Source organism: Mangifera indica, chromosome 12 (genome assembly GCF_011075055.1).
Source record: "Mangifera indica cultivar Alphonso chromosome 12, CATAS_Mindica_2.1, whole genome shotgun sequence".
Classification (NCBI taxonomy): domain Eukaryota; kingdom Viridiplantae; phylum Streptophyta; class Magnoliopsida; order Sapindales; family Anacardiaceae; genus Mangifera; species Mangifera indica.
In genome coordinates, this window is record NC_058148.1 from 13,886,264 (window position 1) to 13,899,172 (window position 12,909).

The 12,909-nt window shown below is 34.2% G+C and overlaps 2 protein-coding genes and 1 long non-coding RNA gene across 3 annotated transcripts; 1 reads left to right on the forward strand and 2 right to left on the reverse strand.

Moving 5' to 3' along the window:
* The first annotated feature begins 349 nt into the window (after nt 1–349).
* Nucleotides 350–3,366, forward strand: LOC123193035. Its single transcript, XR_006496989.1, has 2 exons — nt 350–730; nt 2,980–3,366. It is a non-coding gene; the product is annotated as an uncharacterized LOC123193035 (long non-coding RNA).
* A 977-nt stretch (nt 3,367–4,343) lies between these two features.
* LOC123193034 (ras-related protein RABA1f-like) lies at nt 4,344–6,174 on the reverse strand. The gene is made up of 2 exons (XM_044605795.1): nt 5,795–6,174; nt 4,344–5,106 (listed from the first exon to the last, which is right to left on the reverse strand). Exons 1-2 carry the CDS (start codon nt 6,013–6,015, stop codon nt 4,674–4,676), a joined length of 654 nt encoding a protein of 217 aa, XP_044461730.1. The 5' UTR covers nt 6,016–6,174; the 3' UTR covers nt 4,344–4,673.
* A 2,530-nt stretch (nt 6,175–8,704) lies between these two features.
* On the reverse strand, nt 8,705–11,555 carry LOC123193033 (WUSCHEL-related homeobox 9-like). The gene is made up of 5 exons (XM_044605794.1): nt 11,203–11,555; nt 10,665–11,000; nt 9,778–10,542; nt 9,153–9,376; nt 8,705–8,917 (listed from the first exon to the last, which is right to left on the reverse strand). The coding sequence occupies exons 2-5, from the start codon at nt 10,795–10,797 to the stop codon at nt 8,912–8,914; spliced, it is 1,128 nt and encodes a 375-aa protein (XP_044461729.1). The 5' UTR covers nt 10,798–11,000; nt 11,203–11,555; the 3' UTR covers nt 8,705–8,911.
* Nucleotides 11,556–12,909: the final 1,354 nt, after the last annotated feature.

Below are 12,909 nucleotides of genomic sequence, written 5' to 3' on the forward strand. Positions count from 1 at the left end.
TTTAATAACTTTTAATTCTGATATAAATTAACTCTAAAATTTCTAACATTACTGAAGTTATGAAAAAATCATTCAACGTGATGAATGTAAATATTAAGAAAAATAATAAATTTAATATGAGAAAATAAAGAGCAGAAAAGACCCAATTAAGTTTGAGATGAAAAAAAAATTGAAAAATTACTTTAAAAAATATAATAATAATAATAAAAAAAGGTATTTGAAGGCAAAATAAATATTTAAGAAATTAAAAAAAAAGGGTGCCAGATGTCCTCTATTTGACAGATGGCAAACTACAACAAATCTATAAATCTAAAAAGAACCTCACGTGACCTCATTTCTTGTACAGAGCCCAGCCCACCATGACCGACCAGCAAAATCCCCGAACCTCTCAAAGCCCTATTTCTTCATCTTCATCTAAAGTCACCGCCGAAACCAGCAACCCTAACACTAACTATTCTGGCCAAAAAATCCGCTACCCGAACCCAGCGGAAGCGTCAAACCCGGACCCGGCTACACTTCGAGAGCAATGGAGGTTCGCGATTAAGCAGTACAGTAGATGGTACTCTAACGCCTGGGGCACCGCGATTCTCGCGGGTTTATCATTCTATGCTCTTGGTTGGATTATAAAGGGCCACAATCCTCTCCCCTCTTTCAAGGGTGATGATGATTCTCGCTCTCTTTCCGATAATCCTGATCATTCAAAGTGAACCTACCTCTGTAATCAATGTGGGTAAGTTTGATTTCTAAATTATTTTGGTTAAGCTTTGAGGATTTTATTTGCAATAGTTTAGGTTTTGAAAATTTTAATTATATGACTTATTAATTGTTATTACTTACTGACCGATCAATTTATGGTACTAATGCCAGTCTAGTTTCCCCTTCGTCCAAGTAAAAATCTACGAAAAATTATAACTTTGTAGATTGCCTGCAATTGGGAGATAATTGTTGAATTAATTACTTTAGGTCTTGTTTGCTTGAGTCTTCCAGGTGTAATAAAGAATAGGAATCTTATTTCTTTATGAAGTGTGCTGTATTATGTTACTAATGGATGACAAGATATCCAATTTACCCCAGTTTAAATTGTAATTTTCCATTTACCCTAAAATCAATATATTCAAATTTATATTCTTTTTAATAAAATAATAACAATTAATTTCATTGATTAACCTTACTGTTGGCACTCGTACTATTGTTGCTAGTGATAGGGGGCAGATTTGGACCTTTGTGAGGATAGACTTAGACATGCCCTTAAATTAAAAAAAATTGAAGTTATACTTTTAAGCTTACTCTTAATTGTAAACAAGTTTAGACAAAATTTTTGTCCATAATTATTTTCAGACTCTGGTGCAAATTTGAATAGAACTATTCAGATTGAAAACCCAATTGGGTCTAAAATTAAAATTAAAGGGTATATTTGTCTTGGTGAAATTAGTCCATCACATATGTATAACAATTCATAATTAATGTTAATTGAAATAAAAAAAAACTAATATCATAATATTTGAATCGCATATTGTATCATGTATCAAAAACCAAAATTTTTGTATTGTGTATTGTGTCATATAGTAGGATATGCTTTTGAAATATTAATATAATAAAATAATAAAAAATTCGAATTGATATATCATTATTTTAAAAAATATCATAAACATCTCTGAAAATTTAAAATTTCTTATATAAACACTTACTATATCTTCATTTTTTCTAAAAAGGTATATCGATTCATATTAATAATATCTATCATATTGTAAGCTACGTATCATATTGTAAGATATGCATTGTATTATACGATACGTCTATTGTATCATATTAATTTGATATATTTTAGAATGTGTATTGTTTTTTACCTATATTATATCATATTGTATCGTAGGATACTAATTATTATGAGTAATATATCTAATTAGTCATTGTTTTTAGGTTGTTATATCCAATTATTTTAAAAGATAAAGAAAAGTTAGTGGAAATTGTTGTGGCATTTCTTCTTTAATATGATTTGATTAATCTCAATATCAATACAGTTTTTATCAACAATCTTTGTTAGACTTTTCTTTGATCTTTTGAAATAATTGGATATAACAATCCCATGATAACGACAAATTGAATATATTAGTTTTTTTTATTTCAATTGACATTGGTTGTGTTTTTTTATACAAATGTGATGTTTGAGTGATAAACTAATTTCTATATTAGGTTTGGAGTTTTGTTTTGCACCAAGACAAGTATACCCCTTTAATGTTAGGCCTATTTGAATTTCGGGCTTGAATAATCTCGCATGAACCTAAAAATAATTATGTGAAAAAATTTTGCCAATGCCTGTTTACAATTAAAAGTGGGCCCAATGGCATATATTCATTTTTTTTTAATTTGAGGGTGGGACTAGACTTGCCCTCACAAAGACCAAGGTCCACTTTTGATTACATAAGATTTAAGTAGATCATTAGATATACATGGTGTTTTGTTTTCTTCACATTGAGGAAGTTTTTCTGCAGAAAAAATTACATGCATTATTTCCTTTATATTATTTTCTTTGCTTAAGGTTTGATAGTTTTTTTCTTTTTTTCTTTTTAATGTTTTCAATGGTTGATTGACATATAATAGTGGAGTCGTAGAGATACCATTTTGACAAAAATCATGGGCTACAGTTACCATCCACCACATTGCTAGCTTCACCGCTGGCATGTTTCACTGGTCTGTATTTTTTTAAATTATTTGGAAATTTTAGAGATATTGTAAATTTTATAATTAAATAAAAAAAATTTATATTTATTCAACATAATTTATAATTATTAAATTAACGGTATTTTCACCCAAAAGCAACCAATTATTTTCCATTCCATCAACACACCTAACTACAATCAAACAATGTAACAGCATTTTATTCATTCATAACACTTTCATTCCACTGATTTCCATTTTCAGTATTTTTCATTCCAGTGATTCCTAGTCCAAACACCAAATATAGCCTATGTTTTTCAGATTATGATTCAGGATTGACTCATGGATGCATGACTTATATGCCAACATAATGGAGAAGATACAGCTTTGTATCCCAGAGTCTGACTACTGACATTTCAACTTCTTTCTGGTGTACAGTCTCTGGGAATGTTATATCATAACTGAAGTTGTGAAGTAATAAGGTTTATTTGGGTAGAAAAATTTGTTAAGTTATCCTCGTTTTAGTTTGTTCTTCCCAAGAATGGTGTTGTGGCTGAGCCATGTGTTACCGTTGTATTTCAAAATGTCTTTTCTAAGTAAAAAAGGTAAAGGATTTCAGAAACTATAGTGATGTTTACTTCAATGGTGCTAAAGGTGTAAGGCAACTCATTAAATATCAAATATAGTTAATGCAGTGATTGTGATTTTAATGTGAAGGTTATCATTTACAACATGAAATAAATGCATTAGTTGTTAACATTCTGGGCAGAGAAACAGGAAACGCCCATAAAAACCTGGAAACAAAAAAAAAAAAAAAGAGGTCTAGGTTGGGGGTTGACAATCTAGTCCCAAGCTTCCTTGATTGAAATGCTGGTTATGAGTCTGAAGTGTCAATTGTTCTTAACATTGCAAAAATAGACTACATAGCAACAAGAACAGAGCTTCCGGATGTTTACTTCAATGCCAAAATGTCTTATGAATAATTATGGTAATGTTGATTGATACCATAATGATATGTGTATCAATTCCAAATGTAATTGCACTTTTCAAACAATCTCAATTTAAACGAATGTGCCAAACAGGAGTCCCAAATACTGACAGGTAGAGCTGGATTTGAGTCGAATCGAGCTCAAACTCGGTTCGGTTTATATATAATAGAGCTCGAGTTTGAGTTTGAGTTTGAGTTCGTGGAAGTCAAGCTCAAAGTCAATTTGAATTTGGCTTGGCTCGTTTCGAACTCGAATTTTTAACTATTTTGTTATTAAAACGATGTTGTTTTAATATGTATTGGTTAAAATGACCGACGGAGTTCGATCAAGCTCAAACTCAAACTTGAATGAATTCGGTTCGAGTCCAACCCTATTGACAAGGAGAACACTTTTAATTCCTGAAGATAGGGCTGGATTCGAGCCGAGCCCGAGCTGGCTCGGGATATTTTTTTAAAAATTTTTTTATACAAAACGGCGTCGTTTTGATTCATATATATACACAAAACGGTGTCGTTTTGATATAAAAAACGAGCCGAGTCGAGCCGTTACCGAGCCGAACTGAAAACGAGCCGAACTCGAGCCGAGTCGAATTCGGCTCGAGTCAAGCTCGAGCCGAACTCGAGCCGGCCCTCAAAAAGCCGAGCCGAGCCCGAGCTGGCTGCGAGCCGAGCTCGGCTCGGCTCGAATCCAGCCCTACCTGAAGATTAAACTGCATCGTCCAACCTTAAAAAGGTGTCACAGCAACACTTCATTATTATTATTTACAAGGCAGATGGAAATTTCCATCTGCATTCTATACAAGCATTCTTCATAAATTTTCAACCAGAAACAGACTGACTTTTGAGCAAATTTAGAACAGTTGGATAATTAGGATAATACACGAAGGAGGGTAAGGTACAAAATAGAACCAAAGAACATACTACATCAAAAGTTCAACCTGTTAACATTTTGTTGGTAAGTCAGGCAGACCTCTATGAAGATATGAACATGTCAAAGATAATTTTTCTTCAGAAGTTTTCTCCACACTTAAGCAGAACAACATCCTGCTTTCTTCACCGCTGATACATCATCTTTCCCTCCAACATTTATTGTCTGTCCTTTGGGCAAAGCGGCTGGATCATCTCCAATCTCAAGAGCCTTCCTGCTTACAACACGACAGACCTGGGTCAAAACTTCTGTGAAGGCACTCTCAACATTCAAGGACTCGAGGGCAGATGTCTCCATGAAGAAGGTGTTCTCTCGTTCTGCAAAAGCAGTAGCATCTTCAACAGATACTGCTCGAAGGTGTCGCAGGTCTGCCTTGTTACCTACAAGCATGACCACAATGTTGGAATCTGTGTGATCTCTGAGCTCCTTAAGCCATCGTTCCACATTTTCAAACGTAACATGGCGCGTGACATCATAGACTACCAAAGCACCAACAGCCCCTCGATAGTATGCGCTTGTGATTGCACGATATCTTTAGAACCAAACATAAAATGAACATTTTCAGCATTAACTCCAAAGAGCCAAAAGTTGAAAACATTTCATAATATTGTTATAAGATTGTAAAAAAAGACTGTGTTTAGGATAAGAATTACAGTATTTTAATCCAGAGAGAATTTGAATAACAGCATCATTCATACCAAGTAAAGGCCATGAAAAGAACAAGACATAACACAATGAGAAGGGAGAAAGGCAGAGAACTTCAGGGTCTGAATCGTGCTATAAAAGGGTATCCTGATACGCCAAAAATGCAGGGGAACGAACTTATTACCAAAAACCTCCCACAAAGATATATAATTTCAAACCCGAAATTACAACTTTAAACCATCATCAACTTCCATATTCTGGAACCTCAACAATTAAAAAAATTAAGGGAAGCCAACATTCCCCATAACTAATGTTCTTCAATAAGCTTCAATTAAAACTAACAACACATACAAAAGCATATCTAAAGATGTTAATAGAGTTCTACAAGTTTAATCTTTTCTTTGTTGCTAATAGCATTAACAAGGACAAAAATAACTCTATCGGGGCTCTAAAAGAAGCCCTTTCAACATTGATTCAGATAAAACAATGAAACTAATAGATCCATTGAAAAAAACCATGTAAACATCGATCAAAAATGACAAAAACCCAGATCTAAAAACAGAAAAAAAGAATACCTTTCTTGGCCAGCAGTGTCCCAAATCTGGGCCTTGACGATCTTATCATCACAACGAATACTGCGAGTGGCAAATTCGACCCCAATAGTGGATTTTGATTCGAGACTAAATTCGTTACGTGTGAACCTTGACAAAAGGTTGGATTTTCCCACACCAGAGTCCCCAATCAGAACCACTTTGAACAAATAATCGTAGTCATCATCAGCTCTGTACGCACCCATTCGATGTTTTCGGATTAAACAGACCAAACAAAAAAACAAAGAACAGAAAAAGGAGAGATTTTTATTATAAGGTTCCACAAAACACACAAATGGGTGTTGGGAATTTTCTTTTCTTCCTGGCTGGCTGTTTTAGTCGGTTAAGAAATATATGTTTTGTTTTGTTTTGTTGTGTTCTGTTTTTGGCAATATTTTGGAGTCCAAGGTGGCAACATAATGTTGTTCAGGCTACTCGTGAAGGAAGGGAAGATGGGCTGTAGGTTAACCCAATTTACCTATTTTCTGTTTTCAGTTAATTTTCTAATAATTTCCTGTGTAATTGTTTATGCTAAAACCCTAGGTGATATCTAAATTAAGGTGTTAAATTCAGTTCGATGTGTACTGTGAAGACATTGGATTTTGTGGGGCTCAATTGGGATAAGGGATGTCCTCTTGACCACTGTATTTATCAATTGAAACAATTTGACAATTTCAAATGATGATGACGTAACAATAATTGAGCCAACAATATAAAAAAAAGGATTGTGTTGAAATGGTATTATTAAAAGTAGTTGTGACATATAAAATAATTTACATTGCATGAGTTAAAATAACATACATGTCACAGCATCTTCAAAAATTAGAGAAGATCCAAATTCTTCAGAATAAATAATGACCCACTCAGATTCCAACATATAATTAGAAACCATAATACAACTGTTATGGTTCAGCCCACTTTGTGTGGTTCAATTCATTGGCCCATATTGGTCTCCATTTGAGAGGGAGCTAGGTAGCTATTGCAGAGTACTCATCCTAAGATCTTTTTCTTCGTGGAGTAAAATTATATGTATATATTTTTAAATATATAATTAAATTTATAGATAATATATTATTATATAATTAAATAATTATGAATTAAAGATAAAGTTATATTTAATTACATCATAATACATAATCTGTATACCTAATTGTATCTTCAAAAGTGTTTATATATAACATTGCTCTTCACATGGAAACATCTTTTTTGAATTGGGTATCATGTGCATCACATGGAGGAATAGGGCTAGGTGAGATGAGGTTTAGTTTATTTTTTTTATAACTTTGTAGCTAATGAAACCCTCAAACCCATGGTTTTTAAACAATTTTTAAATTACATACATTGTGTAATCAATCAATCTCATGGTGGTTGATTGATTCTCGCTTTTATATTTACAATAAAATTATACATATATAGTTTTGGTATATAATTTAGATACACAGATGATGTGTTATTATGTGATAAGATAATTTTGAATTAAAAATAAAATAACACCAAACATATAATGACATATTATTTGTATATCTAAATTCTGTATAAAAAATGTATGCATATAATTTTAAGTAAAATTAGATTAATATCTTTTAGATAGGAGAACTAAACAAGAGGATTATAACATATCAATTGATTGTAACGTAGATAGTAAACTCTCTGAGGTAGATAATATTTCTATGTGTCAATTTTAAAGAGAGATTATTTCATGTAATGATCAAATTGTACGGCGTTAATAAGTAAATGTCCATCATTGATACTTTTTTGGATGAGTGACCATAATGTATTGTTAAAGGTTAATTTTGATGTTTGTTTGAATAATTGATAAATTGTAAATTCAACACAAATTTGTTTACCACTAATACGATCAAAAATCTATATATGAATCACATAAAAGGGATAAATATTGATTTTAGAGATCTTGGGTTCTATATAGTGAGTCGAAATATAATTAAGGTTAAAGTCAAGGACATTGATAAAATTTTATATTAGGGTTTAACACTAGAGTGTCATTGAAAGGCTTTGGATGGTAAAAAAAAAAAAGAAGCTTGCATTAATATAATAGTTGTTATTTTAGTTAACCATTTATTTAAAATTGTGTCTTTTCTACTCACTTGGGAGTTCGGATTTCACAACATCTGCAATATTATGCAAAGAAAGAGAGAGGAAAAAGAAACAATGGTTTGAATGGAGTTGTGGCCATCATGATTAACAAACATGACAGTTGATGCAGATTGCCACATACAGTGGTTCATAGCAGGTGTCATGGAGAGGAATTTTGCAGAATTGATGTATCTAAATCGCTTAGTCAAATCCAACGTATAGTCTTAATACTGTTCTTGCCAATCTGCACGTAAAAAATCTTCGATACCCAATCAAACTTGACCAAGACAACTGGTACTCTTTAGTCTTTACCATATGAGAGTTCGAAGATCGAAACTACAGTAGTTCAATGTTCTTGAAAAACATTAGTATCATTCCGTTCCTGGTCAGACCTTAGATTTATGCTAGCAATAAAGGAGGTTTAAAATAGAGATATGATAGGGAAATCCCAGATCTAGCTCACGGAAATAGATCAATCTGAGTGAATTGCATGTATTTTGAACTGTAGTTTTGTAGAACTGGATCAAATTAATAAATCCTTTTTGGAGACTTCAATTAATGAGAAACTGACAGTTTCCATTATGCAGTACCATTGGGACTCAGCCTATTATTGAAAAATGCTTAAAATCAGCTTGGCTTGCTTCAATTATATGCAAGATTGAAGAAGAGCCAGAATTTAAGAGGATGATATCACCTTAAGCCAGAATTTGTGCATATGGTGTATTTAAATCTATGGATTATTGTGAATCACATTATTGAGATTTCGTTGCCATGGCGAATATGCAAAAGTGCTGGAATATAGAAGAAGCATTCATATTTGCTTTAACTAGAAAAGGATATTACATTCTTCGAAAAGTTCTTTTCAAAATATCCAACACTCATAACATAATAGTCATTAAACTGGAAGCCTAAAAGTCTTGATCAGCAAACCCTAAAAGATTAGAGAGAAAATATGAAACTAAGACTCTAAGCAAAGGCCCATAGCTAGCCCTTTCCGCTTCCACACTTCTATATCTGAAACCAAGAAAAACATTAGCATTCTATTAGTAAACAAAACTTTGACAATTCACACACATTAAGAAATAAGCATAAATTGCTGAGTAAAATATAAATCTGTTAATGACTAAGAACTTCGAATACACAGATTTATATAATTTTCACAGGTTTTGACTCCCCAATAACAATGTTTCTAGTTCTAAACGATATATGACAGCCATTAATAAAATGGAGAAGGGCTTAAATTGCGCACCAAATAGTAAAATGCGCCATGATGGAGCGACTGGAGAGTGACACCCCACTCGTTGGTGAGAACAGGCTGACCAGAGGAGTGAAGCAGCACGGCGTCTTCACCAAAAGCCTCACGCACATTGAAGGGTCCCATAGCCACCTCAAAAGCCACGTCGTTGATGAACACTGTTAACCTTGGCGTCGCAGCAACGCCTGGGGCCGCTGGACCAGCTGATTCTTCAAGACCTGCCAACACAGTATGATTTCTTTGTTTTGCGTAAATTATTTGCAAGAGCAAAACAATAGTCAATCCATGCATACGTCCATCTAGATACTGGTGGAAGAATATTGTGGGCCTATAAAGACAAACTTGCCTTCATGATTTTCCACATATGACAATTTTATATATCAGTCATGTCGTACCAAAAATTTGATACATCAACATCAATCACGTCATTGAATTCTTAGAGACCCTACTCGACGGGTATACTGCTCTTGGTAGATTATGTAAAATGCAAGGTCAAACAGATTTCATGTAGTCACCTTCACTTTGGAGCTTTTTTAATTACGTATTATGATAAAATTCGGAAATTAAAAAGTTACAGTTGGGCTAATTAAATTTAAAAAAGGAACGAAATAGCTCAAACCTTGAGTTTGGTTTATGGTAGATGGAACAGTAGAAGTAGCAGTGGCGCTAGGGAGAGGAGGGGGAGCGATACTAAAAGTACTAGGAAGAGTGGTCATAGAGTAATTGATGTGTGGTTGAATCCTCATTGTGTCTTCTTGCTCTTTCTTTGTCGCTTCATGGTTCATTATTTCACTAAGCAAAAGGCTAGTGCAGGGCCCAAGTGGGGGATGATGAACCTGAGCCACATTTGATAGCTCGGGGAAGTCAAACCCTTGTGATACACTTTGTCCCCCAACACACTGTTGAATTGGAAAGAAATAGGGTTCAGTCAATAACTCGTTATGAGCTTGAAAATAGGTCTGGTTCACCGATCCAGTTTGAGAAGTACAGGGCACATCGACAGCATTTGAAGAGCTCAAAGAGAGAGTCTTACTAGATCCTTTTGGAGAGGATTTCTCAGAGGAAGACGATGAAGAAGAAGGAGCAACAAAGTTAGTGGCAATGGAGGTACTTTGAGGGTTTTGATTATTTTGTTGGGATTGTTTTGAGTTTTGGAGGTGGCGAAGCTTGTGTTTGCTTCTTGATTTTCTGTTTTGGAACCAGTAAAAGACATTGGCGTCACCTACTTGTCCATACTCTTGTAATTGCGCTCTGATTCTTCTTATCTCGTCCCTTGGGGGGTTAACCATGCCGGAGTTGAAGATCGCTTCGAGTATGCGGATCTGCTCAGGTTTCGGGTTCCATCTTGGCTTAGGCTCTGGGCTACGTTCTTCATATCCGGGAACTGTTAAAAAGAAAATTTCAAATGGATTTTTTTTACTCCAACAAGATGAATTATAAGCAGTTATCAGGACAAATCATTTACAAGAAATATTTACAGTAATATTTAATATAATGTGTGAATACCTGTACTGAAAGGTGGTCGGTGGCACCCATTGGAGATGAGAGTGGTGTTGATGTCATGCTGCCATTGGTGAGGGTGAGTGTTGCAGGGTTTCGACTTGAACATGCTAGGCCAGTTTCTGTTTGATGAAGCCATGATAATGGTGATGATGATAACAGAAGCCAAAAATCTAAGGTAGATTTCAAAGTAAGCGACAAAACAAAGAAGCCTTTTTGTTGCTCTAGTTTTTGATACTGAATAATCCTTTATGCAGACATATCATCTGTTCTTATAGCCCCCTCACCTACCCCTGTGTAGGTTTTATTTAAATTAATGAATCATCAGCACTTCCCACCTTCCTATGAAAATAAAATTAAACCATTTATAAGAAACTAGAAAAAGGAAAACTTAATTAATATATGCATATAAAATACAGAGAACCTACAACAGGAATCGCCTGTTGAAAGATAAACAAGGCAACCGAAATAAATAAAAAGGAAGATGGAAAAGTATTCTCCCATCCCTTCCTTACAGTTTAGCATTAAAACTGAAATACTTCACCTCTACTCAACAGTACAAGCTAATGCCACTGGATGAGAAACAAAGAAAACAAAAAAAGGAATACATGCTGGAGCTGAAGTAGAATCTTCATCAGAATTGACAGTGCTCTTAATCAGAAGAGAAGTGAAGAAAGAGAGAGGGTTTTATAATGTTTATGTAGCTTTAGAGAAATGGGTTGTTCTGATCAGTTTGTCTCTTTCCATTTCGCAATAGCTATTTTCTTTTTCCAGTTTTCCATGGAGAGGATTCTCTTCCTCAGCTTGGTTTGCTTGCAGTGTATTTATACAATGATGAATGGGGTAGATATAAGTGTGGGATTATTCTAATGGAAGAGAAGAGGTTGCTGCAGAAATAAATAAGGGGCGAGGTCTGTTTGAAAGTCAAGAAGGGCTTATAGGATTTGATTGGAAAGCGGTGGTGGGATAGTAATTGCAACTACAGGATTATTGTGGGCAAAGTAAGGTGGGTTTTGAATTGACTCGAGGGCCTTTATTTATTACATTAAAGTTCCATTTACTACATGCTTATCTTATCTAACTAGGTTTCTTCCGAGTTACACAAAGAGAATGCATGTTACACGATTTTTCACTTCTAAAACTCTAATTTTCACAGCCATGTTAATGGAATCGAGTAATTATCTTGTAACAATACTATCTGTGTTTGCCTTAGAAACCAAAGAGGCAAACCTAAAGGAGAGATTTGAACGTGAAAAAGCAACACCAAATTAATAAGACTATTTAGTTTGCATGATGGCAATTCCATGAACTTAATGGCATAAATATGATATATGACAAAAACGTAATTGAGTTAGCACTTAGCAGTGATTTGGTGAGATTGAATTGTCATTCCATGTTTGAAACATTGATTTTTGCAGCCCTTAATTCTATCTGCGATTTCAATTAATTTGCTGATACTAATTCACTTCGTGAAACAGCGGCTCCTTAACTACTGTTACATTATAGCTACTTATATACCACGCTTCAGTATACTTGATATAGTTTATACTTTATTGTGTTTGATGCTTTCATCCTCATTCAGCCAATAATTCTTTGCGTACGTCTTCCTATCAACTGTTGCCACCAAAACTTTAATTAATCACTAGAGCTAGGGCTCGTTCTAGTTGTCATTGCATCTCGTAGATTTCATAAAAAAAATTTACTGCAAACTCATTGAGTCGGAAAAAAGTTTTGCGAAGGAGAATGACAGAAGAACTCAAATATAGAATACATCAAATATAGGTTGTATACATTATTAAAAGTCAAGCACTCAAGCTAGTAGGAGAATGGATTGAGTTGAGGTTATGGTAGGTAGTGATGGGTATCAAGAAAAACTTCTATGAACTGTCCTTTGCATTTCCATATATTCACTGGACTTCCTGAGACCTTTTGCAATCCATTTATCAGAAAACCCTTTTTGCAATGCAAGAACAGTAGCTATGCCACGTAATCCCAATGCAAGATTCTTAAAATGATTTTCTGTTGCTTATAGCTTATAGTTTTAGAAAATTAAATGGAAAGTAAACAAGGTCAGAGAAATATGGAAACTTGTTTGGAGTTCGGTTTGGCAAAGAGACAGTACAGTTGAATTCAGCATGATGACTAAAACAACAGAGATCAGGAGCCAAGAGGCACCATTTAAAAAAAAAAAACCAAAAGTTTAGTTTCAATATCCTGTCACTCACTCCAGTCCCATCGTCATCCGTCTCTC

Excerpts from the sequence above, each read along its gene's own strand:
- LOC123193034 (XM_044605795.1), bottom strand. The coding sequence starts at position 6,015 with ATGGGTGCGTACAGAGCTGATGATGACTACGATTATTTGTTCAAAGTG. Across the intron at positions 5,107-5,794 it reads GACACTGCTGGCCAAGAAAG|ATATCGTGCAATCACAAGCG; the intron begins GTATTCTTTTTT and ends TTGGTTCTAAAG.
- LOC123193033 (XM_044605794.1), bottom strand. The coding sequence starts at position 10,797 with ATGGCTTCATCAAACAGAAACTGGCCTAGCATGTTCAAGTCGAAACCC. Across the intron at positions 10,543-10,664 it reads CCGACCACCTTTCAGTACAG|TTCCCGGATATGAAGAACGT; the intron begins GTATTCACACAT and ends TCTTTTTAACAG. Across the intron at positions 9,377-9,777 it reads TACCATAAACCAAACTCAAG|GTCTTGAAGAATCAGCTGGT; the intron begins GTTTGAGCTATT and ends CTGTGTTGGCAG.